Source organism: Lithohypha guttulata (genome assembly GCF_036872675.1).
Source record: "Lithohypha guttulata strain CCFEE 5908 chromosome Unknown scaffold_1, whole genome shotgun sequence".
NCBI lineage: Eukaryota > Fungi > Ascomycota > Eurotiomycetes > Chaetothyriales > Trichomeriaceae > Lithohypha > Lithohypha guttulata.
In genome coordinates, this window is record NW_027042750.1 from 3,565,481 (window position 1) to 3,587,523 (window position 22,043).

A 22,043-nucleotide genomic window follows, 5' to 3' on the forward strand; every position below is an offset into this window, starting at 1 on the left:
GCAAAAGAGTACACTGTCGTGCTGATGTATACTTTAGGGAAGCTGTAAGCAAGGCATCCATGGTCACATATCGTGTCTAATCCTAAGGCAGTGATTCCTGCAAGTAACAACCGCCAGTGCAGTATCACTGGACCGCTCGAACGCGTGTAGATAGATTGATGGTAACTGACTCTCATGCATCGAGCTCGACACCAGAGGTGTCAACTCATGCCTAGGTTCGAAAGCGCGAAGAGATCTGAGATGCAACCACTCACAGTCAGTGGTTACAAACATTTTGGCTTTCAATCCCCACACTTCATTCACTTCTCCGCAAATCTTGCCATTGGCTTCTCGAACCACTCTGTTTGTCAGTTCAAGTTGTGTATGCAGGAAGCTAATCGAAGCTCAGTCAATTCAACCTTCAAGAGGTCGACACGGCATGCTCGAATTTGAGCTGTTGATGTTTGCTAGCTTCCTTCAGCATAAAGTATGAGGTTGTTCGAGTACTTAAGGTCAGGTGCTCGCATGTCTTCTGAGCCTTGACACCGTGTCTGCCTTTGACCATATCACCACGCCGACATTATGTCTGACTCTTATACTGTGCCCCTCGGAGCTTTGACTCTAGGATCCCTTTCTTATTGGGTAGGTAGTTTCCTGGTCGCACCACTGACCGAAATCTTTACTGGATAGCAAGCTGAATTGTCCTAGACATATTTCCAGCGCGGCGAGCATTTCCTGTATGCAGTCCAGTACATACAGGGATTTGCCATAACGGTCCTAGCTGGTGCCATCTTCTTCTCACAACAGGCCGATATCTCTTTCCTTGCATCCCTGTCACACAGCATTCGATTATCAGCTATCTTCCTCGCTGGCCTATATGCCAATTGTGCTTTTTACCGGCTCTTTCTGAATCCACTAAACAAGTTCCCTGGTCCATACTTCGCTCGTTTGACTAAATTTAATCACTGTTTTCGCAACGCTGGTCTTGATGCTTACAAACAGTTTCTCAACGACCACCAGAAGTACAATACCAAATTCTTGCGCATCGGTCCAAATGATCTGTCTGTAGTGGACGTCCGAGCCGTTCAGATCGTGTCTGCTGCAGACTCGAAATGTGTCAAAAGCCCTTGGTATCAAAACGACTATCCTTTGATCTCACTGCACACAACAAGAGACCGAGCCATGCACCACCGCCGCCGACGAGTCTGGGCGCCAGCCTTCAGCGATAAGGCACTCAGAGGCTACGAGCAGAGAGTACAGAGACTTAACGATCTGTTGATTACAAAGCTCGACGAAAGTAAAGGAAGTCCCCTGGATGCAACCAACCTGCTCAACCTATACTCATTTGACACCATGGGAGATCTAGCCTTCGGTAACGATTTCGGTATGCTAGAGAGTGGGAAGCCACATTGGGCGATCAAGCTCTTGAATGAAGGCATGGATCCCCTAGGCCTGCAACTACCTGTGTGGTTCTTTAGAACGTTGGCTGCTATACCTGGTCTCGCAGCTGGGTACTGGAAATTTATCGCCTTCTGTACACAACAACTGGAGAACCGTATTGCAGTACACGGCAAGACTGACCCTAACAAGCCTGATATTACACAGTCGTTGATTGATCACTACCTCAAGTCGTCACCTGAAAACAAGAAGGAACTTTGGCCTATGCTTTGTGGTGACTCGCGGCTCATCATCGTAGCGGGAAGTGATACTACGGCAGCTACCTTGTCGTACTTGTTCTACCACATCGCTAGCAAAAAGGATTGGCAGGAGAAGTTGCGGAAAGAGATACAAGACATAAAGGCGTCGACAAAGTCTACAGAGCGAACTATCGCTGATCAATCACTTAAGGACGCTCCCGTCCTCAATGGCATGATCAATGAAGCCCTAAGGTGCGTCGTGCCGTTGTTGTCCCTATCAATGACTGAGATTTCCAGGTTGAATCCACCCGTGCCGTCTGGTGTGTTCAGGCAGACTCCACCTGAAGGTGTCACCATTGGGGAAACCTTTATTCCAGGCAATAGTGTCATCCAGATCCCTACCTACGTTATGTCGCGGTGTAAGTATAATGTTACCCCGTTTCATGCATGCATCTATCTAATGCTTCTTAGCCGAGGACAACTACGTCGAGCCTGCGCAGTTTATGCCAGAACGATGGTCCTCGAGACCAGAGCTCATCAAGGAGAAAGACGCATTCATTCCCTTCTCGACTGGACCTTTTGGCTGCATCGGCAAGAATCTGGCGTACATGGTATGTGCCGTGTTACCATTGTTGTAGTATGAGCAAGCTGACCCCTTCATAGGAAATCCGAACAATTACTAGCCAAATAATTGATCAGTTTGACGTCAGTCTAGCGCCAGGCGAAGATGGCAGAAAGTTGGTTGAAGAAGCGGTGGATCATTTTACTCTAGGACTGAAGCCTCTAATGCTTGAGTTCAGGAGGAGAAATTGATGATAAATGGTTGCTCGGCCATCATGTTCATCTCATGTGGGAGGCTGAACCGCCGCATGAGAAGTAGAGAAGAGCTACGATTATTAAGTACCAACCGGTTTCTGTAGGAGGATGCGGACTTCTACACAGACTATCTCAAGTCCCTTCGCGTGGCTAAGGTTTCGCTTCGGTGCTTGGCTTCCTGCTTGGGTCGGAAGTGTTATATAGTATGCCTGTTTCTTCGTTGAGCTCCTCCTGCTTTCGTAGTTTTTGTCTTCACTATCCAAGGTATGCAGCTTCTTCAGCATGTCAACGGGTCGCAAGTCACCAAGGTGCAGAATATAGTAGGTTGCTATTGCATGATTGGCGAATGATGTCCTTATCCTATGCAGGTAAAGTGGCCGGTAGATTTGCAATCGTCTTTTTCGGAACAAAGAATATTCGTCGCTAACCACAGAAAAAAATCAATTGACGTTCATTCTGGACGCGAATGTCAGTGGTCGTTTGCGCGCGGCACCATGATAGAAGACTTGCCATCCGAGTGTCCTCGATGGTTGAAGCTGATTGCAATTCAGTAGCGTTTTGCTCGACACTCCAGGAGTGAAGAAACCAGCGAACAATCTGACACTACACACTTTTTGTTATCTAGTACACCTAGTATGCAAGAAAGAAGAATTCACGCACGCAGCTTCTCTTTTCTGTACACCGAGTTCTTCGCCAATTAAAATCGGAACACTACCATGCCTGCCTTTTTGTCAGCCCTAGTGACCGTCAGTGTCCTCATACTCGCGCCTGGATACCTCTATTACAAGAATCGCAGAACACGACAGACTCAGCAACTGCATAGAGCCGAAGATGAACTTCATCCTCTGCTCAAGGAATACACTAGCTTCAGGACCTACACCACATCTTTTGCTCACTACCCACGAATCAGGACGTTCTATCGTCCTCACTCCCATGAGGGTAAGCATACAGACATAGCAGGATTGCCACTGCTAGTTTTCATACACGGTCTGGGTGGGGTACTACCTCAATTTGCGCCGTTGATGCAGAGTCTGACGAATATCGCTCCTTGCTTTGGGATTGAGCTACCTGGTCACGGTAGATCGACCTTCGCACCAAAGGACTATCAAGCATACACAATCGAGGCTAACGCCGCTCTCTGGAAGGCTGCCATTGAGGAGATTTGCCGGCTGAAAGGTCATAAGTCGGTTGTGCTTATTGGTATTTAGTCTTCCCGTACCAGAATCTTGCATGGCTAATATTCCTCGATAGGCCACAGCATGGGATGCTCTATCTCAGTCCTTCTTGCCTCGAGCACATCAAGCGCTGTCCCTTTGTCAGTGCCCGTGTCAGCTGTAGTAAGCATCTGTCCTCGTGCTCGTCCATTTTCCGATCACGACCTGAAAACCGCCAGTCGATTGTGCAAATTACCTGACCCAATCATCAACATACTACGATGGTTCGATAGACGTGGTGGGGTCAACAGTACCAGCGTTAACCGAGTGATAGGTGACATGAAAGAGCCTGACTTGAGACGAATGCAGCTGCAGTGGAATCGTCAATACCGAACTCCCGTGCTCAAGCGAATAACATCTGGTCTGCTACCTCAGAGCACATTACCACAAGGTGGCTATCCCTCAGCGGAGGTATGGAAAGGTTTACGGATACCTTTATTTCTGATTGCTGGCGAGTCTGATCGTGTCACACCTACGCAGGAAGTCGATACCATTGTTCGCTACGTTACCGAACAGTCCTTCGAACAGTGGAAGGTCAAACAGCAAGTAGATCAGAACGATCCTAATCTGGCATCAACAAATGGATTGGTACCGCTTACGATCAGGTATTCCCCGAATGAAGATGGAAGAAAACAATCTGTCATTCAGGTTATCACGCTACCCTCCCCAGCAGCCCATGCTCTGCTGTATGCTCATACCACGTATCGACTAGTTTCAGCACTAGTAGAATCTTTCTTGGCAAATCATGTCTCTTCAAAGCTTGATTTCAGCTACCAGTTACGGCTTCTCACGACTGCTGGAAAGTGGGATGTGAAGAATTACCTCAAATGGCGGTCAGTACTTCCAGTCAGCGATCCTATAAATACAGACGACCGACATGGTGGATTTCCTAACGGTACGTTCCGAGCACTCAAGACAATGCGAGAGCAAGACGATGAACACAACCCTACGATCTTCTTGCAAAAATGGGCAGACAAGATTTACGCTGTCATTGACATATCTCATGATGTACCAGTTTACAACAGCAAGGTATTAGATAGTGGGGGTGTTGAGTATCACAAGTTTCCCACTGTGAGCAAGATACCACCAACGCCACTTGAGGTACAAGACTTCTGCTCCCTCGTAGATACTCTGATCGCCGAGAAGAATGCCAAAGAGGCTGCTCATGAAGCGAAACGAAGCATTGCAGTCCATTGCCATTATGGCTACAATCGTACAGGCTTCTTCATAGCTTCATACCTCATCTCTCGTTGTGACTATACTGTTCAACAAGCGATTGACGAGTTCGCTCGTGCCAAACCTCCAGGTATTAGGCACGAACACTTTAAAGATACGTTGTGGCTGCGATTCGCTAGTGGCAGTATTCAGCAACACACCAGGGTGTCTATAATTGCAAAAAGAAGCGAGACCATAACCGGTAAGCATAATGCGTCAAGCACGATACCAGAACAGGATGAAGATATAGGAAATATCACAGAAGGCGATTTCAACTGACAATCTAGACCTGGTATGAAATATGATCATCCCAAGTCGATGTCGAAACAATCGGGCCTATTCGTGCCTGCTGATGCCTGAGGCTAGCTCAGTGTAAGAGTGTCCGAACCTTTCGGGTTGGTCAGGCCCCCCAGCGTCATTAGGACGTTCGAGTATTCTTCTCACGAGTTGTCCACTTTTGTGCACGATCTTCCCACGAGCTCGTTCTTCCACCTATTCAAGGAACATTAAAAAGCAAGAGACTTCATGGGCTACTCCGAGGTAGTATGCCATATCTGTGGTGTCTCTTTCACCATCAGTCGCATTCGGACCAAGGATGAATCACGATCATGTAGTTGGGCTGATAGCACGAAGCGTCGAGGCCTAGAATTCATCGCCGCCGGTAATACTGGCTGGGCTAAGCTTTGTCCGCCAACCGCCGGGTGTATGTCTGCATTTCGCGAAGACGTAGACAGAGCACAGGATCACATGTTCAATGAAGGACAAGCTGGACGCGTTAATGACGAGATAAAAAATGCAGGATTTGAGGAAGCCGAAGACGATAGCAAGAACTATGCTCCGTCAATAGGCGACGGAGACGACCCAACCGATGATGAAAGCAACGACCTTAATGACCAGTCCAGGGACTGCGAAGACATCGAGACACCAGACTACGATCAGGACGGCGATGAGACTTATGAAGCTGCAGGGTCACCAAATATGGTCGTGGGTGATGACTATGCACACTTTGTTCGCAGCATAGCGCAGCCAGATATGGCAAGGGCTTTGGAAGTTGGTATTGTCCGGTACGGTAATCAGATGTGAGAGGTCTGTACGAAGCTGATTTGTTGGAAGACCCGAGGACGAGATCATGCTTCCTATGTACACGAAAGATGCTGCTTTCTTCCAAACACAATCAGCTAACATGAATGAGTGCGACCAGGACCTTCTGGAAGCCAATCTATCATATAAAGCTTACTCAATAACAGAAGGGAACGAGAATAGGAGGAACGCCATAATTAACAGCGACGAGGTCTGGGAACATATAGCGGGGCCTGAGTGCACTAACGCGGCAGGCTACCATGGGCACCGGATCAGCGTGGAAGAGATGGCCGGTATCACTACCGCACAAGCCTTGTGTTTTAAGATCGAAGACGAAGAAGCAATGGAGGAATCTGACGATGAAGCATGGGAACGCGACATAAAGTGGTTCTTGAGTGGTCTTGGCGACGTCATGCCCAGCCGTGACTGCTCAGATCTGACCGTATACCCTGCGCGGCGTGGCAGAGAACAAGTTCATGCCGAGAACTACGTCTTCGAACTCGATAGTGACAGTATAAATACGTATGCCATGGCGTTCCATCCCGCATGCTTAGAGGTTTTCAAGCGAGCCAGTATCAACAAGACAGGGACCTGGGACGCGACAGAACTAGGAGAATGGTGGAAGATGCAGGGAGAAGATCAGTCGCTTTGGAAAGAACTCCCGGAAGACGAGGCTCTCGAAAGAGGCCGCGAACAATGGTGGTTCCATCAACCTGGTGACGAGTGGCTTGCCGCGAACCCTTGCTTGATTCCAAAATTCACGAAGATCCTGGCAGACTGTCGTGGTCCGAACGCAGTTCGTCGAAGTGACAGCCGTGTACATCGACCGACTTCTCTGACAGCACTACCACGAGAGCTCCGCCACAACATCCTCAGCCATCTAGACACCATCGACATCGCTCGCGCCAGCCTAGCCATCCCAAGCCTGCACGACCTAGCCCAACCAATCCTCGAGCAACGATGTCTGGCAGAACGACCCTACCTCTGGGAACTATGGTGCAAAATGCCCTACTCAAAATGGACAGGCACGACTGAAACCGAACTAAAGACAACGCAAGACTCTCTTGACAGACAAGAAGAAGAGATTAAAAGAGCACTAGAGATCCTAGAAGAAGAAGGTCATGAAGAGGCATATGTGGCTTGCAAGGAGTTCTGGACAGCTTCGATGGAGGACAGGTATAGGGAGACGTGTGGTTCGGCTTGGGGAGAGAAGCCAGCGTTTGTGATTGATAGGAATCTAACTGATTTTACAAAGTTAGTGATTGAGCTTGATAGGGTGATGAAGCGTGGGGAGTTGAAGGGCCTACGGAATCGAGAGAGGATATGGAGACGTTGTGGTGGGATACTTGATAGTATTGTGGCGACAAGAGGCCAGACGGTCGTGTGAGTGTTAGGGTCTTGAGTCATGCGATGGGATGCCTGCGAAGGCTCTCTCACCTAGACCGGGATTGTGTTATGCACCATCGAGAGCAGGACACTGAACGTAAAAAGGAACTGTTTGACATGTATAGTTCAGCACGGGTTCTGAAGATACCATTCAAGCTCGCATTCAGACGCAGGCCTCGACGCCGAGCCCGTAGGTACTGGTTGTTGACACAACATGATGTAAACCCAATCGTTCAATCTCAACTCATTGTCCAACTTCGCTACTTTTCAAATATGCAAATATGTGTCCTTGCTTCAACAAAATTCTTGAATCAGGTCAATCGTGCCTACATCTTCTACGAAAGGATTGGCGAGGAAAGTTGAGGAAATGATAGTGTTGAATCGATAGGCGAGGACGGTTTCCGTGACAAAACAGTTCCGACTACTATCCAAAATTCCTGTGAACCACGAGGGGAGGTAGCAGCCAAGCTAAGGGGATCAGCCCCATCCCGGGTGGGAATCCGTAACTAAAGTACTTGAGTTGCTCTAGGCCGAGTGTCGAGTAATCTGCTGATGTGGGTGAATAGTGGGTTTGTTGTGTGGAGATTTTATGCTGTTCGGACGGAAAGGAGAGCACTGGCATACGACGGATTTTGAAAAGTACTGGATAGATTGATAGATCTTGCGTCTAAACGCAAACTCTAGGTTAGAACTCGTGCTCTGTGTAGCGATGTATCGAAGAGGTCGTATCTAGTGCATTCATAGTAGAGCGCCATGCTATTCGTTTGTCTTCCGTTTTCCACACCACCTGGCCAGCGCTCATGTAATTATAGCACCAACTATAGCAGCTGCGATACTACTCACTGAGATAGCTGTAGGTAACCTCTAGTTATTTGAGCTTTTACTAACACCCTGTGCTACTTTGTCAAGACTTGCAGCAACTTCTTCAGTCGAGTGTTCAAGAGCATCTGCTTTGTCTTCGAGGGCTTCGGCAATTTCGTTGGCTGTGTCTTTGAGATCTTCACCGATTTCGTAGGTAGCGTTTGCCTTATCTCTGAATGCGTCTGCAACGACATCGCCCCAGTATCTGGTAGCATTGGCCATCGAACTTATTGGATCATCGACGCTTTCGAATAGTTAGCTAAACAGTTTCTGATTTAGATCTTTGTAAACGTACACTGGCACTGGATGTGCAAAGCAGATGACGAAGAGGGATAGAAGTAGTAGCGGCATCAATGTTGGATACATGTTGTATTTAGCCAACGGTGTTGTGAGTAGTAATACTGGTGTAGTAATGAAACAGTGTGGTGAGTATTGATGATGGTGTAGCAATGAAGTATTAATACTGATAGTAGTAGTGTGTAAGGAAAAGAACTCAAGTTGAGCAGGTTGAGCAGATTTAAGTAAATGTAATATCGCGCCGAGCAAGCAGGCACGCTTTCAAAATTAGCAGTCACCATTCTCACTGATGCCTACAGTGAGACTCCTGCCTCCATGTAGAGGATCCAAGAGGTCAACCGCGAGCTCTCAGTGTGCACAGAGATATTCTGCGAGTAGTTGTTGTCCTGAAACGGCAGAAGGGTATCACGTTCGACTATGCCACTGGTTCTTACAAGGTGAACCCAGCTGGAGTACTGTACAGTGACATGGTCTAACCTGATCGATAGACACTATGTACAGTGCTACAGATGACACTGGCAAGAAAGAAAGTGTTGGAAACGTGTTGCAATTGAGGTCTAATAGAGCCATGTTCAGGATTTGTGAATATTAGCCGTTGACAAAGCGCGATATCGACCTGATGAGGGCTAGTTCTCGCGCACCATCGGAATAAATCGCTTACAGTTGGCAAGTACTTGCGGCGGTGCTGAGCTAATGAGAAGCTTCAATGGCGTGGCGCTTTCAGTTGAGGAGCTTCCGCATAGTATAGCATTATTCTCTTGATGATCCCTCCTACCTTGCCTGTTCTTCCTACTACACCCTCGCCTTCTCTCGTACACCAACTTGTTTTCCTGCATTGGCCAAAGCTAGCATGATGCAGAAAGCAATCCTCCCGACCAGTCGCTCAGTCCTCCGAACGGTAGGGAGCCGCGCAGGCCCTTCGAGCTTAAGACGATCACCACAATGGCAGATTAGGACGTACGCTTCCGAGGCAAAGGATTACGATGTAATATTTATTGGAGGTGGTGTTGCTGGTTATGTCGGCGCCATTAAGGCTGGACAAGAAGGACTAAAGACCGCATGTATAGAGAAACGAGGAATGTTGGGTGGCACTTGTCTCAATGTCGGATGTATACCTTCAAAATCACTCCTGAACAACTCGCATCTTTACCATCAGATATTGCACGACACGAAAAAACGAGGCATCGACATTGGCGACGTGAAGCTGAACCTGAAACAGATGATGAAGGCCAAAGATGAATCAGTAGCAGGTTTGACCAAAGGTGTTGAATTCCTCTTCAAGAAGAACGGTGTCGATTACATTAAAGGCGCTGGCGCTTTTGTAAACGAGCATGAAGTTGCAGTCAACCTGGTTGATGGTGGCCAAACTCAGATCAAGGGCAAGAATATCGTTATCGCGACTGGCAGTGAAACAACTCCTTTCCCTGGCCTGACAATTGATGAGAAGAAGGTTATCACATCGACCGGTGCCATTGCACTTGAGCAAGTGCCCAAGCGTATGGTCGTCATTGGTGGCGGTATCATTGGTCTCGAAATGGTAAGCAGATTCACAGATTTTTTAGCTTATGAATAAAACGCTAATGGCTACTAGGCATCTGTGTGGTCACGTCTCGGTTCCGATGTTACCGTTGTCGAATTCCTCGGACAAATTGGCGGGCCCGGTATGGACGCAGATATCGCTAAACAAGCACACAAGATCCTCGCGAAGCAAGGTATCAAGTTCAAGCTGGGCACCAAAGTAACAAAAGGTGACGCCAGCGGCGATATTGTCAAGCTTGATGTGGAAGCTGCCAAAGGCGGCAAGCAAGAGACTCTTGAGGCTGAGGTCGTCCTCTGTGCTATCGGTCGCAGGCCATACCATGAGGGTCTGGGCCTGGAGAATATCGGTGTCGAGGTTGACGAGCGCAAGAGAATTGTCATCGACCAGGAGTACCGGACAAATATTCCACATATCAGAGTAGTGGGCGATTGCACGTTCGGACCTATGCTTGCTCACAAAGCTGAAGAAGAGGCTGTCGCCGTCGTCGAGTTTATCAAGCACGGTACTGGTCACGTCAACTACGGCGCTATCCCATCCGTCATGTACACACATCCTGAGGTTGCCTGGGTTGGGCAGAATGAGAAAGAGTTGAAGGATGCCGGAATCAAATACAACGTCGGCTCATTCCCATTCACTGCCAACTCTAGAGCCAAGACAAACCTGGACACTGATGGCATGGTAAAGTTCCTGAGTGATGCTGAGACAGATCGCATCTTGGGTGTACACATTATCGGCGCCAATGCTGGAGAAATGATTGCGGAAGGAACGCTGGCACTTGAATATGGCGCCAGTAGCGAGGATGTGGCGAGAACATGCCACGCTCATCCAACGCTGGCGGAAGCTTTCAAGGAGGCTGCCATGGCTACCTACAGCAAGGCCATCCACTTTTAGATAGCTGTACGTTTATATTGAGGGTCTGACGGTTTCAGCGATTTTATAGGCTATTGAGCGTCGCAACACATTTCGATTGTCTTTGATCAACATGCCTATGCAAAAAGCAGTGTACAGCTAATAGAATTCGATGTTTTCAAGCTGTCTGTTAGCAAAGTATGTATCACAACGTTTGACAGAGTCGTGAATCGGCAAAGCGGCACGTGTGCCATGCAGGCGCTCGGCCAGCCTGAGGCGTGACCGCAGTTTTCCGTGCTTCTCTCCATACTTTTGAATCTCGAACACCAATCACAAAACAGCAAATACATCGAGGGAAGTCCTAGTGTCGAAACTTGTGACACGCATGATGAGTCTCAGAGCTGTTTCGACCGCGTGAATCTCGAATGCAAACGTGTTGAGGAAGGCGAAAAGATACTATCAAAGGCGGTTCGAGGTGCTCGCGATCTTGCGATATGACAAGCCCACAAACCCTCATCCTTTCCAGGTAAAAGACCAGCGAGAAGTAACTCAATATCGTCGGAGTTTATGTACCTATCTTCCTCGTGTTTTCAATACACGCTACGTCGTCCATGCATGGTCGGATCGTCACCGTCCGCCTATCGGCAAAGGACCTATCCACCTACAAACTTTCATGGTAATTGGCAAAAACCAACCACGCCCCTTTGCTAATTATGTGACTTGACTCATCTTGCAGTGCTACTGATGTATAGCTTACGAGGAGCTTGGTTGATCGGACAGTTGTGCCATGTGCTTACTTAGAGAACAGGACTTCCCTGCTGCCATCAGAAACACGCTTAGTTTCTAGTCAAGCTTCAGGACGGAAACGACATACAGTTGTAACACATCAGACACTTCAACCTTGACGCCCAACGAGATGGAAGAGAAGAACGACCTCGGATTGACCGAGAGCGTACCAGAACGTGATATAGAACACGACGCGGTCGACGCGTTTGGTGGCGATCCTTTGACCACTATCAAGACTGCTGCTTCCAAAAATGTCCGACCATCCACCTTATCGAGGACCATATCAAAGGTCAGGACATCCGACGAACTAGATCCAGGGCCACCTCCAGACGGGGGTGTTGTAGCATGGACTCAAGCAGTGTTGACACATGGTATCATCTTCGTGACCTGGGGCTTTATCAACTCCTTTGGCTTATTTCAGTCTTACTATGTGGACAACATGGCGATCGGATCCCCCTCAGCTGTTGCATGGATTGGCACAATTCAAGTGTGGATTCTTTTCAACGTTGGAACATTCTCCGGTCGAGCCACAGATGCTGGGTTCTTCCGAGTCGTGTTTGTATCTGGCGCTGTTATCTCACTGATTGGCATTTTCACACTCAGTTGGTGCAAAACGTACTGGCAGGTCTTCCTAGCGCAAGGAGTATGCATGGGCCTTGGTTTCGGACTCGTTTTTGTTCCCTCCATTGCCATTGTCAGCACGTACTTCCTCAAGAAGCGATCAGCAGCGTTGGGAATTACCGTCACAGGCTCTGCAACGGGTGGATTGGTCTTTCCAGCAATTGCTCAACAGATGCTGCCGAGCGCAGGATTTGCGTGGACGGTACGCACAATGGGCTTCGTACAGCTTGCGATACTTGTTATCTGTGCGATATTCCTTAAACCACGACTTCCACCTCGCAAGACTGGGTCGATTGTCGAGTGGGCTGCTTTCAAGGAGACGGCATATTCTCTGTATTTACTCTGCGGGTTCTTTTTCTTCTGGTCGGTATACATTGGCTTCTTCTACGTTACCAGTTTTGGCCGCAATGTGCTTGGCGTCAGCCAGGAGACATCGCTGAATCTTCTCTTAGCAATGAACGGTGTTGGTGTGGTCGGACGAATGGCTGTCAATGTGGTGGCCGTGTACACTGGACCTATCAACATGCTCTTCCCCTTCATCGTTGCCACAGGGATAATGGGCTTCGGTTGGATTGGAGTGCATGATATTACAGGCTTGTGGGTTTTCACCTGTATTTACGGAATCACCGCTGCTGCGTTGCAGGGCCTGTGGCCCGTGGTGCTTACTAGTCTGACATCTGACCCAAAGAAAGCTGGTGTGAGAGCTGGGATGGGATTTGCGTTCGTTGGGTGGGCCGTCCTCACGGGACCGCCGATAGGCGGCGCTTTGATCGAGACGATGCACGGAGACTTCTTAGGCTGCCAGATCTTTGCGGGTACGACCATGTTTATCTCTGCAGCATTGTTGGCGGCAACGAGGTGGGCAGTGCTAAGGAAAAGAGAGATCAGTTGGAAGCAAATAGTAAAGGTATGACGAAAGTCACGATGGATAGACTCCGGCACATATAGATGTGGAATCGAGTTATCGCCCTTTTTTAACAGCAATGCAGAGAAGCCATTATTGCGCGATGCATATGGAGTCCTGGTGCCGTGCAGCACATTGATTGGTTTCTGACGAAGCGGGAGATGAGCAGCAGTGCTCTTTCCTTGGAAGCGCTGCCCAATAAATGTCGCTCTATTTCCTGAGTCAAAAGGTGGTCTCCCAGCAGAATCATTTTTGAACCATCGTTGTGATTACCACTCTCTCAATCATCTTTCAGCTGTTTGGTTCGTTTGATCTCAGTCCCGGATGGCTACGTCATAAGTGGTTGTAAAGTCGACCCGTGAAGCATAAATTTGCAGGCATTCATATCACAAGCGGAGAGCCAACACCAAGGTCAAATTGCGGTCAAGAAGTACGAAACAAACAGGCAGACAACAGTAATACGCCAGACGCCACCATACTATCCTTTCTATCTTACGCACACCCAACAAATCGAACCTGATTTCGCTTTGTTTCCCAATACCCCGCCTTTACCCACCCACCTCATTATCACTCTCAACTTCCTTCCAGTTGTTGTTTGTCGGTTGAAGTCGATAAGTCTAACCGACTAGACCAATTCATACACCATGGCACCGAGAGGCAGAGGCGGGAAGTTCTCCAAGCCTTCACGAGGTGGCGGCAAACACTTCTCTCGCGATCTTCAACCTCTAGACAAGGAGGGAAATCCTCTGGGCATGTGGCGCGATCCAGCAGACAAGAAGGAAGAATCATCTTCCGAAGAAGAGGATGAGTCTAGCGAGGAAGAGTCTGACGAGGAGGAGGATGCACCATCTGGCTCCGCGGCCGCTGCAGCCCAAGAATTGAGTCGAGAACAGCGCAGGGAGTTGGCACGGAAGAAGAAAGCTGCAGCAATCGCAAAGAAGAACAAGAAAGTGGCTGAAGTTGGCGACATGCCTACAGATTCAGAGGAAGAGTCATCGGAGGAGGACGAAGGCGATCTACCTGCCAATCCGAATCATACTTCCAAGGCGCGAAACCAGGCCCGTGCTGTCACTGGTGCTGCTAACGAGGCTCCATTGCCTCGACGAGACCAGAAGGAGAACCTAAGTCGTCGAGAGAAGGAGGCTATTGCTGCTCAGGCCGCCAAAGAGCGATATCAAAAGCTGCACGCTGAGGGCAAGACTGACGAAGCAAAAGCTGATTTGGCACGGTTGAGACTCATCAAGGAGCAGAGAGAAGAGGCCGCTGCTAGAAAGCAAGCTGAGAAGGAAGAGCGGGAAGAGCGAGAGAGGGAGAACAAGGAGAAGCTCGACAAAGAGGACAAGAAGCGGGCTGATGCTATGGGCAACACTAGTGCAAAGAAACCTTTGAAGTCGCGAGTTGAGGTGAAGGGCAAAAAGTGAAGTGATTGAGCGAGACGAGAATTCTATCAATACCCTTGGCATAGAGACAGCTTCGAGCACAGCTGGTCTTTTGGGTTGTATAGGAGATGGACACAAGAACAGTATAGTACTACAGTCAGAAGCAGCCTCGTACAACCTATTTTATCGGACATGCCTTGTAAGAGCCACCTCTCTGCTGCTCGGCACGTGCCGTGGTGCCTCTAGCGCTCAGCTACGTAATTTCCGTCGAGTCGATCAAACTGCGACGCCTATTTTGGGCTTTTATCCTTCTTAAAGTTCTTTACGCGATCATTTCAGTTCGGAGGCTTGTGAGGCACATATGGTGTACTAACCCTCTTCTCAGTAACGCTTCTCGATGAGTACACCTCGACTCTCCTCTCCGACCTCTCGATATGGCGACCGATTCGGGCCAACCGAGCGGAGACGCTCGGAATACAAGATGCCCAGGTTCTTTAAGAGGTAGGGGAGAGGAGCCTTCATACTGTAAGAGCACAGACTGAGGTACAGCAGACTTTTCAAGTTCCCGCAGATGGATTTCGAGACGGCAGTATGGGAAATGACCCATTTACTTATTGCGCCTAAGAAAGTGTTCAAATCCATATTCTACCAGAAGCGTACGACAACTCCCACAAAGTTTCAAGGCTAAAGAAAGAGTATGGCTAATACGAACTGCAGAAATGCGAAATTCATGGCATCGACCCGATCCCGCCTTCACCTACCTCCTCTCCTTCTTTCTCCTCCTCACCTCGTTCGCCTGGTCTCTCGCCTACACTCCTCATGTGACTAGTGTCCTCAAGCTCGCCTTCATGTTCGTTTTCGTTCACTTCCTCCTCGGCTCTCTACTTCTCTCTACCGCCTTCTACTTCCTCGTCGGCCGTTACTTAGGCCCAGGCGTGGCCGGTCTGCCTGGCCGTCGGCGCCAGCAAGGACTCTTTGGTCCTTCTGGTAGCACATCTGGCGAAGCGCTGGAGTTTGGGTACTGCTTCGACGTCAGCACGCGCGCCTTCTTTCCACCCTATGTCCTGCTGTATATTGTACAGTACATCCTCATGCCAGCGATCGATCACAAGAATAGCGCGAGTGCGTTTTTGGCCAATTCGCTATATCTGGTCGCGGGAGTATACTGGAGTTTAATCACGTTCTTAGGCTTCAACAGTTTGACGTTTTTACATCACACTCAGCTTCTGCTGGCGCCTATAGGAGTATTTACGGTTTTATGGTTGGCGTTTACAGGACTGGGGGTCAATCTGGAGAGGTGGGGAATCGGTTGGATGTTTTGGGGAGTCGACATATCGAAGTGAAAGAGAGGCGAAATATTCAAAGGGAACTATTGCTACACATACAGTGCTGTACTAGCTCGAACACCAGAAGCAGCAACAACGAAGCACATCACGTCAGGGCTATATGGGTATGTCAGATACGATACTGTCTTGTGGTACACATGAATCGAAAACTCTCTGTTCAAACACAATCGACAAGCAGCATAGAGACCCTGGACTGAGAAGGCAGCACCAACGTCTTACCTGAACAGATAAAAGGAACACTAGCACGACGCACATGAGAATTGGCAGAAGTCGAGTCTTTGGCGAGCGACCGACCAGCTGGAGAGAAATCGGTTTCGACTCAAGTCGAACCGGTGTGACTGCTAGTAGTGACTGGCGAGAGGACGTACTGAACGACGACGCAATGACTCGTCGTTGCTGTCATGGACCACACCGAATTATTCCGACAATCTTGCAACATTGATGTTTCAACGTGGCAGTTTCGAAAGCATTCTGTAACTGCATGGGAACGATTGCAAAACGGTTATGTAGGTACCTGTATAGATTGCATTCAAGCGAGATCCTGGCAAAGTGGATGATCGTGGCTGCAAGTCTATCGTGTTTTCGTTGGTGCGGAGCATACGCAAAGAAACATGATTCATGATTGTCGCAGACTGGATTCTCGAAATGAACGAGGCGACAAGGCATCAACTCAAGCTAGTTTAATTTAGTATCGGCAGGAAAGTACGATTTTGAGCTGAATTGATGTCGAGATTGGGTCTGAGGGGAAAGTTGTCTTGCAATCTGCAACCTGCACGTTTCAAGTACTTTTATGCAGGCCGTCGCAGAATCAAAGCAGGTATAATGTACATTACCTTCCGACGTGCTTTATTCATTGCCTGATGCGAATTCCCCTCTTTCACGTCCCATTGCAGCATCCCTGTTCCTGAGCTAAGCTCCCATCCACAACCCACGCGCCAGATTGCGCCTAAACTATTTCCAGACATTTTAGTGCAGCAATACAAGCTTGGACAGCCTGCAGATCTCTTTCTCCTGATCTGTGCATCTACATCCAGTGTGAACGTGGAGCATTTTTCTTGTGTGGGACAACTTTTGAATGCTTTCCAGTATCGATTCCACGCAGACCCTAGTCCTTCAGTGCATGTTATCTCATGCAAAGAGGGCGATGTTGCTTGGTTTTCTGTCTTGATGTGGCTATGTTTGGTGTTGAGCGTGCTCGACTAGCATGAACAGCAGGCACGATCAGCAGCCTCCATGTGCACAGTTGCAACACCAAGGACAACACCGAAACTGTGCTGGCAGCAGACAATCCACTAGTCTGCGAATAGTGTGCTTAGTGGCCTTTCAGAACGAATATAGAGCATCCTCCGACCTCTAGGTGCATCGAGGGATCATCAATCAATCTCGAACCTGCTGTGTCACCAGTATGCCACCAGAAACATCTCGCAGCACGACTCCAACCAAGAGGACGAACATGACTGCCAACTACTTGGCAGAAGCGATAATCAAGGATACCAATCGTCCAAAGAATCTTTCGCCGCCACAAACTCCACCACGAAGAAGGAAAGATCCTCCCTCCAGCTACCCAAGATCGGCTCGCCTTGCTGCAGTCGTAGGTTCGACTACCTTCTTCGACGATACACATGGTTACGACAGGGACTCAGCGACCGACGAAGATGGGGACGACCACCACGACCTGACGTATTCCTCCAAGCACATTCCCCGAGCCTCGCTTGTCGACCATATGGTGATGGCCCTTGACCAGTACTCGATTGCTTCGTCCGAGCCCAAACATTACGAGGAAGACCTCCTGTCATATCGGCGCAGAGGCCATACGTTTTCGTCCTCGATCTCCTCAGAAAGCGACGTTCGCACCATACAAGCACAGTCTTTGCAGATGTCGGCGCCCAAGATCATGCGTCGAAGCAGTGCAAGATATACAAGGGATCCGGCCAAATTGCCTAGCATCTTTGGTGAAGACGAAGAAAATACCCGTGTCCGTGTTTATGAAGCGCAACGAGCAGCACCACCTTCCACTGTACGGAAACCGCGAAATAGAGGAGATGATTACAAGAAGAAAAGCGGTGGCAGTGCATCCAGTGTCGACCTGTCGCAATTTAAACAGGTCTCAGGCAGATTGGGTCCTGCAGGCAATAGAAGGTCACAAAGCTTTGATTTCGGTCGTCACCGCCATGAAGTTGAACACAACGAAGAGGCGCAAGATACTGCACCTCATCCCGTGATTTACTCAGGTCCTAAGGCGCAGAGAACACCGGCTTCACCACCCTTGTTGCCCACTACGCTAAGCAGACGGGATAGCATGAAGTCATCGAAGAACATCAGAAGCAAGTCCTCCAACACACTAGCCGCAAGCACTGTATATGAAAACCCACTACCACCAGTGCCACCAACACTTACTTCTACACCTTCGCTCAACAAGCTTATCACTACTGACGAGCCACAGACCGCTTCACGACCAGGACTGTTCAAAAGATTCTTTGGCTCTTCAAAGAGCAGTGTGCCTGGCACACCGACTGCGGCTACGACTCCTCAGGACAGTAACACTTACTTTGGTGCTCAGCCTGCCACAAACAAGCTTCACAAGCAGACACTGAAAGAGACTGCTGAGGATCACGACAAAGAAAATGTACGACCACCTCTACAGAAGAAGCCCTCTTCCTTCTTCAGACGACGGAAAAAGTCCACAACAAGTATCGCTGTACCTCCACTACCTCTCACCTTGACTTCAAGTATCACTGGCTCAGAGATTACCCCAGGTCAACCTAGTCCTGTCTCGAGTCTGAAGGCATTCATGGATCCATACTTGACCGACGACAGTAAGAGGAATAACAGAAGGTCACAGATTTCCACAAGTCCTCTGCAAACTTTTTATTCTCCAACAGAAGGCTTTGCTGGCGCGGAACTTTCGCAAGTAGAGTCCCCAATGGACATTTATTCGTCACAGCACAATTCAGCTAGGCTGTCAGTGCCACAGAAAGAGACATTCTTCACCGATAACAGCAGTGTTGAAGATGGTAGCAATAGTGCAGCAAGTGATACAGATGAGCCCTCAAAGCCCATGCATAGCAGGACTCAGCCAGTTGCTCTGCGCACAGCCACTGCACCAGCTGCTCTCCCGACAACAAGACCGGTGCTAGGGCCAAGGTCAAGCTCATGGCATTCTGAGCATCTTGCCATTCCTCCCAGATCAGACTCGTTGTCCAAGAATAGACAATCGAGGATGATTAGTTCTACCAGTCCTGGACCCAGCAAGAGTGTTCTCTCCATACATCATCGCAGGACGTCCGGTTCGGAAACGTCTGAATACAGGTCTGCCCCAAGCACTCCGGGCGTGCAGAACATTACAAGCGCAAAATCTAACACATCTCCACACCTTCACATCTCGCATCCAAGCATGAATCTGGATCTTAATGTGGTAGAGCTCGACAAAGCGCAGGATATCTACAACAACGGTGAGGACGATGTGGATGGACGTAGTGCTGCAGCTTGGCTTGGTGAGACGAGCAGCGAACACGAGCGTGTCAGGAAGGCGTATATGCAGCTTTTCGACTGGACTGGTCAGACAATTCTACAAGCACTGCGTGGCTTGTGTAAAAGATTAGTGCTCAAGGCTGAGTCGCAGCTCATCGATCGAATCCTCGATGCTTTTGCTAGGAGGTGGTGTGATTGCAACCCCAACCACGGCTTCAAGTCTGAGGACGTGGTGCACACGCTGTGCTATTCTATCCTGCTGTTAAACACGGATTTGCACATGGCCGACATTGTATCCAAGATGACACGCAGTCAATTTGTGAAGAACGTGATGTCGACGATCCGGACTGTGGTGGCCGAGGCAAGTGAGAGCAGTAAGTCATTATTGGATACAAAAACAAACTCCCATTCCGGTAGAATATCTGTCGACCGTGCTTCCTCTCGTGCTGGCAGTATGCTTGAGCATCGCCCTTCAGACCAGACGGCCCGTATTGATTCGGGGGATCTGAAAGGTGAAGCCAAACTCCTTGTCGATGCGCCATATACAGGCTCCCGAATGGGCTGGGAAATGCAGATCGAGCTTGTTCTAAAAGACTTTTACCTCTCGATTCAGCGAGAGCCTCTACCACTCCTTGGGTCAGACTGCGTTCCTCGCTACCCGCCAAGCGCATCCAACAACAATCTTCTCTCCCTTAGCGGCCTGCGGCGAACTCCCAGTGTGCTAAGCAAAGCACAATCTGATAGCAACCGGAGTCGTTATGGTGACAGTAGGTCGCTCGGGTCGAAGTGGAACACTAAAGGGCGTTCCCGACCTCGGCTTACTTCTACACCAGGGTTTGGGTCTAGTAAGAACAGCTTGGAAGATCAATCGTCTGCTTGGAGTCCTAGCATATCCAGCACGTGGAGTAAGGCCAGTCTCGGCAAGACGCTGACTTCGCTATCGGTTGACTCATTTGCTACAAGCGCAGGTCCAGGAAAAGGAGATTTTCAGTCTTCGATTGGATTTGCAAATGCACTCAGTCAGGCTATCATCCGCGAAGATCAATTAGAAACGCAGACTGAAGATGGAACGAAAAGTACACCATTACTTGAAGATGAGAGCCTCGAGCTTGAGGGCGCTCCATGGGCCAAGGAAGGTATCTTGAAGCACAAATGTCATCTTGATGGTGTTGATAAGCGTTCGAAAGATCGCAACTGGAACGACTGTTTCGCAGTGATTGAGAAGGGATGGATGAGGCTGTTCTCTTTCTCGGTCACGGCCAAGTCATTGAGAAACAGGGCACGCAGTCAGAAGCCTAGTGGTGTTGTTGGTGGAGGCAATTGGCAGGAGAATGCTGAAGAGGTATGGAAATTCATGCTTCGGCACACCATCGCTAGCAGCCTGCCACCGCCCGGATACTCGAAGCAGCGGCCGTTCGTGTGGGCATTGAGTCTACCCACAGGAGCGGTGCACCTCTTCTCAGTCGGAACTCCTGACATTGTGAAGGAATTTGTTTCAACAGCCAATTTCTGGAGTGCTCGGCTTTCGAAGGAGCCCATGATTGGTGGTGTCAGCAGCATGGAGTACGGCTGGAGTGACAATGTAATCGACCGGGCGGTGACAGGACCTGAGGTACGACCATCCTTTACTTCTTCAGACGCAGCCACGGCAAGACCCAGCACGCAAATGTCGATGCGATCATCCATTGACCATGGTGGCAACACGAGACCTCGCTTGCCAGGCGACAGAGTTCATGTCAGTGATTGGACACCTCCACAACAGTCTCTGCTAGCTTCTCAGCTCTTGGAGGTGGACCAGCTAAAAGCGCTGCAGCTTTATGTCCAGAACATTGAAGAGGATCTGCAGCGTCACAATGAGCTGCGTGGGCCGATGTTATTGGCATTCTCGTCGAAGCACACCAACTACAGCAGGGCCATGACCAATTGGGAGAAGAAGAGCGCGTATCTGCTACGAGAAATCGTCAAATTCAAGAATTATATTGACGCGCTGCAGGGAGCACAACAGACGAAAGAGCGGATATATAGATTGAGACAGGAGGACGATAGACAGAGACAGGCTGATGATGACAGTATGGCTTTGCAGCAGAGCTCGAATATGGGAGCCAGTCCGAGTTAGTTGTGACGACCAGAGGAGCTAGAACAGCAGATTACGAGGAACACGACCACTATTCACTTCTTAATGTATATTTTCAGGACGGGTATATGAGGGCACAAAATGGGGACGGAGCAGTGAAGTATTCTCAGCGTACTGAGCAGGCATTGGCCATCTTTAGATGTGTATTCATAGTTGCAACGTGATTAATGAACATGACAGTGATCTACAGTTCTTCACAAAGTAATTAGGACATGACCTTGCCTGACTCATCGTTAAGCTGTGTTCACAGTTTCGAGCACAATCATGTGCAGAACAATCAGACCTATTCCTCACAGCTGTTCCAGGACGATTATCTATTGTAATTGTGAGATCGAATACTCATATCGGAATTGGTGAAACTTGACAGGGTACAAGCATTAGCTTTATTTTGATATGCACGAGATGCAGCTCGGCAAACGAGGTACCACGGAAACGCGAAGCCTAAAGCCCCTAGTGCATCACTTCATCAGGTGCCTGACACACCCGAAGCGGGCAAGCAGCAATACTTGTGAGGTCAGACGGTTTAGG

The 22,043-nt window shown here is 49.1% G+C and overlaps 9 protein-coding genes across 9 annotated transcripts; 8 read left to right on the forward strand and 1 right to left on the reverse strand.

Moving 5' to 3' along the window:
* Window positions 1-561: 561 nt before the first annotated feature.
* LTR64_001313 (uncharacterized protein) lies at window positions 562-2,429 on the forward strand (the record flags this gene model as incomplete). The annotated part of the gene is made up of 5 exons (XM_064895694.1): window positions 562-621; window positions 688-1,868; window positions 1,914-2,035; window positions 2,088-2,227; window positions 2,280-2,429. 5 exons carry the CDS (start codon window positions 562-564, stop codon window positions 2,427-2,429), a joined length of 1,653 nt encoding a protein of 550 aa, XP_064758381.1.
* A 1,025-nt stretch (window positions 2,430-3,454) lies between these two features.
* Window positions 3,455-5,140, forward strand: LTR64_001314 (uncharacterized protein; the record flags this gene model as incomplete). The annotated part of the gene is made up of 2 exons (XM_064895695.1): window positions 3,455-3,632; window positions 3,684-5,140. The coding sequence occupies 2 exons, from the start codon at window positions 3,455-3,457 to the stop codon at window positions 5,138-5,140; spliced, it is 1,635 nt and encodes a 544-aa protein (XP_064758382.1).
* A 426-nt stretch (window positions 5,141-5,566) lies between these two features.
* LTR64_001315 (uncharacterized protein) lies at window positions 5,567-7,328 on the forward strand (the record flags this gene model as incomplete). Its single annotated transcript, XM_064895696.1, has 2 exons — window positions 5,567-5,925; window positions 5,975-7,328. 2 exons carry the CDS (start codon window positions 5,567-5,569, stop codon window positions 7,326-7,328), a joined length of 1,713 nt encoding a protein of 570 aa, XP_064758383.1.
* Window positions 7,329-8,191: 863 nt separating this feature from the next.
* Window positions 8,192-8,554, reverse strand: LTR64_001316 (uncharacterized protein; the record flags this gene model as incomplete). Its single annotated transcript, XM_064895697.1, has 2 exons — window positions 8,192-8,432; window positions 8,484-8,554. The coding sequence occupies 2 exons, from the start codon at window positions 8,552-8,554 to the stop codon at window positions 8,192-8,194; spliced, it is 312 nt and encodes a 103-aa protein (XP_064758384.1).
* A 784-nt stretch (window positions 8,555-9,338) lies between these two features.
* Window positions 9,339-10,916, forward strand: LPD1 (dihydrolipoamide dehydrogenase precursor; the record flags this gene model as incomplete). Its single annotated transcript, XM_064895698.1, has 2 exons — window positions 9,339-10,022; window positions 10,077-10,916. The coding sequence occupies 2 exons, from the start codon at window positions 9,339-9,341 to the stop codon at window positions 10,914-10,916; spliced, it is 1,524 nt and encodes a 507-aa protein (XP_064758385.1).
* An 874-nt stretch (window positions 10,917-11,790) lies between these two features.
* Window positions 11,791-13,194, forward strand: LTR64_001318 (uncharacterized protein; the record flags this gene model as incomplete). Its single annotated transcript, XM_064895699.1, has 1 exon — window positions 11,791-13,194. One exon carries the CDS (start codon window positions 11,791-11,793, stop codon window positions 13,192-13,194), a length of 1,404 nt encoding a protein of 467 aa, XP_064758386.1.
* Window positions 13,195-13,829: 635 nt separating this feature from the next.
* Window positions 13,830-14,606, forward strand: LTR64_001319 (uncharacterized protein; the record flags this gene model as incomplete). Its single annotated transcript, XM_064895700.1, has 1 exon — window positions 13,830-14,606. The coding sequence occupies one exon, from the start codon at window positions 13,830-13,832 to the stop codon at window positions 14,604-14,606; it is 777 nt and encodes a 258-aa protein (XP_064758387.1).
* A 529-nt stretch (window positions 14,607-15,135) lies between these two features.
* On the forward strand, window positions 15,136-15,907 carry LTR64_001320 (uncharacterized protein; the record flags this gene model as incomplete). Its single annotated transcript, XM_064895701.1, has 2 exons — window positions 15,136-15,220; window positions 15,282-15,907. The coding sequence occupies 2 exons, from the start codon at window positions 15,136-15,138 to the stop codon at window positions 15,905-15,907; spliced, it is 711 nt and encodes a 236-aa protein (XP_064758388.1).
* Window positions 15,908-17,315: 1,408 nt separating this feature from the next.
* LTR64_001321 (uncharacterized protein) lies at window positions 17,316-21,497 on the forward strand (the record flags this gene model as incomplete). The annotated part of the gene is made up of 3 exons (XM_064895702.1): window positions 17,316-18,726; window positions 18,793-19,755; window positions 19,858-21,497. 3 exons carry the CDS (start codon window positions 17,316-17,318, stop codon window positions 21,495-21,497), a joined length of 4,014 nt encoding a protein of 1,337 aa, XP_064758389.1.
* Between the last annotated feature and the right edge of the window lie 546 nt (window positions 21,498-22,043).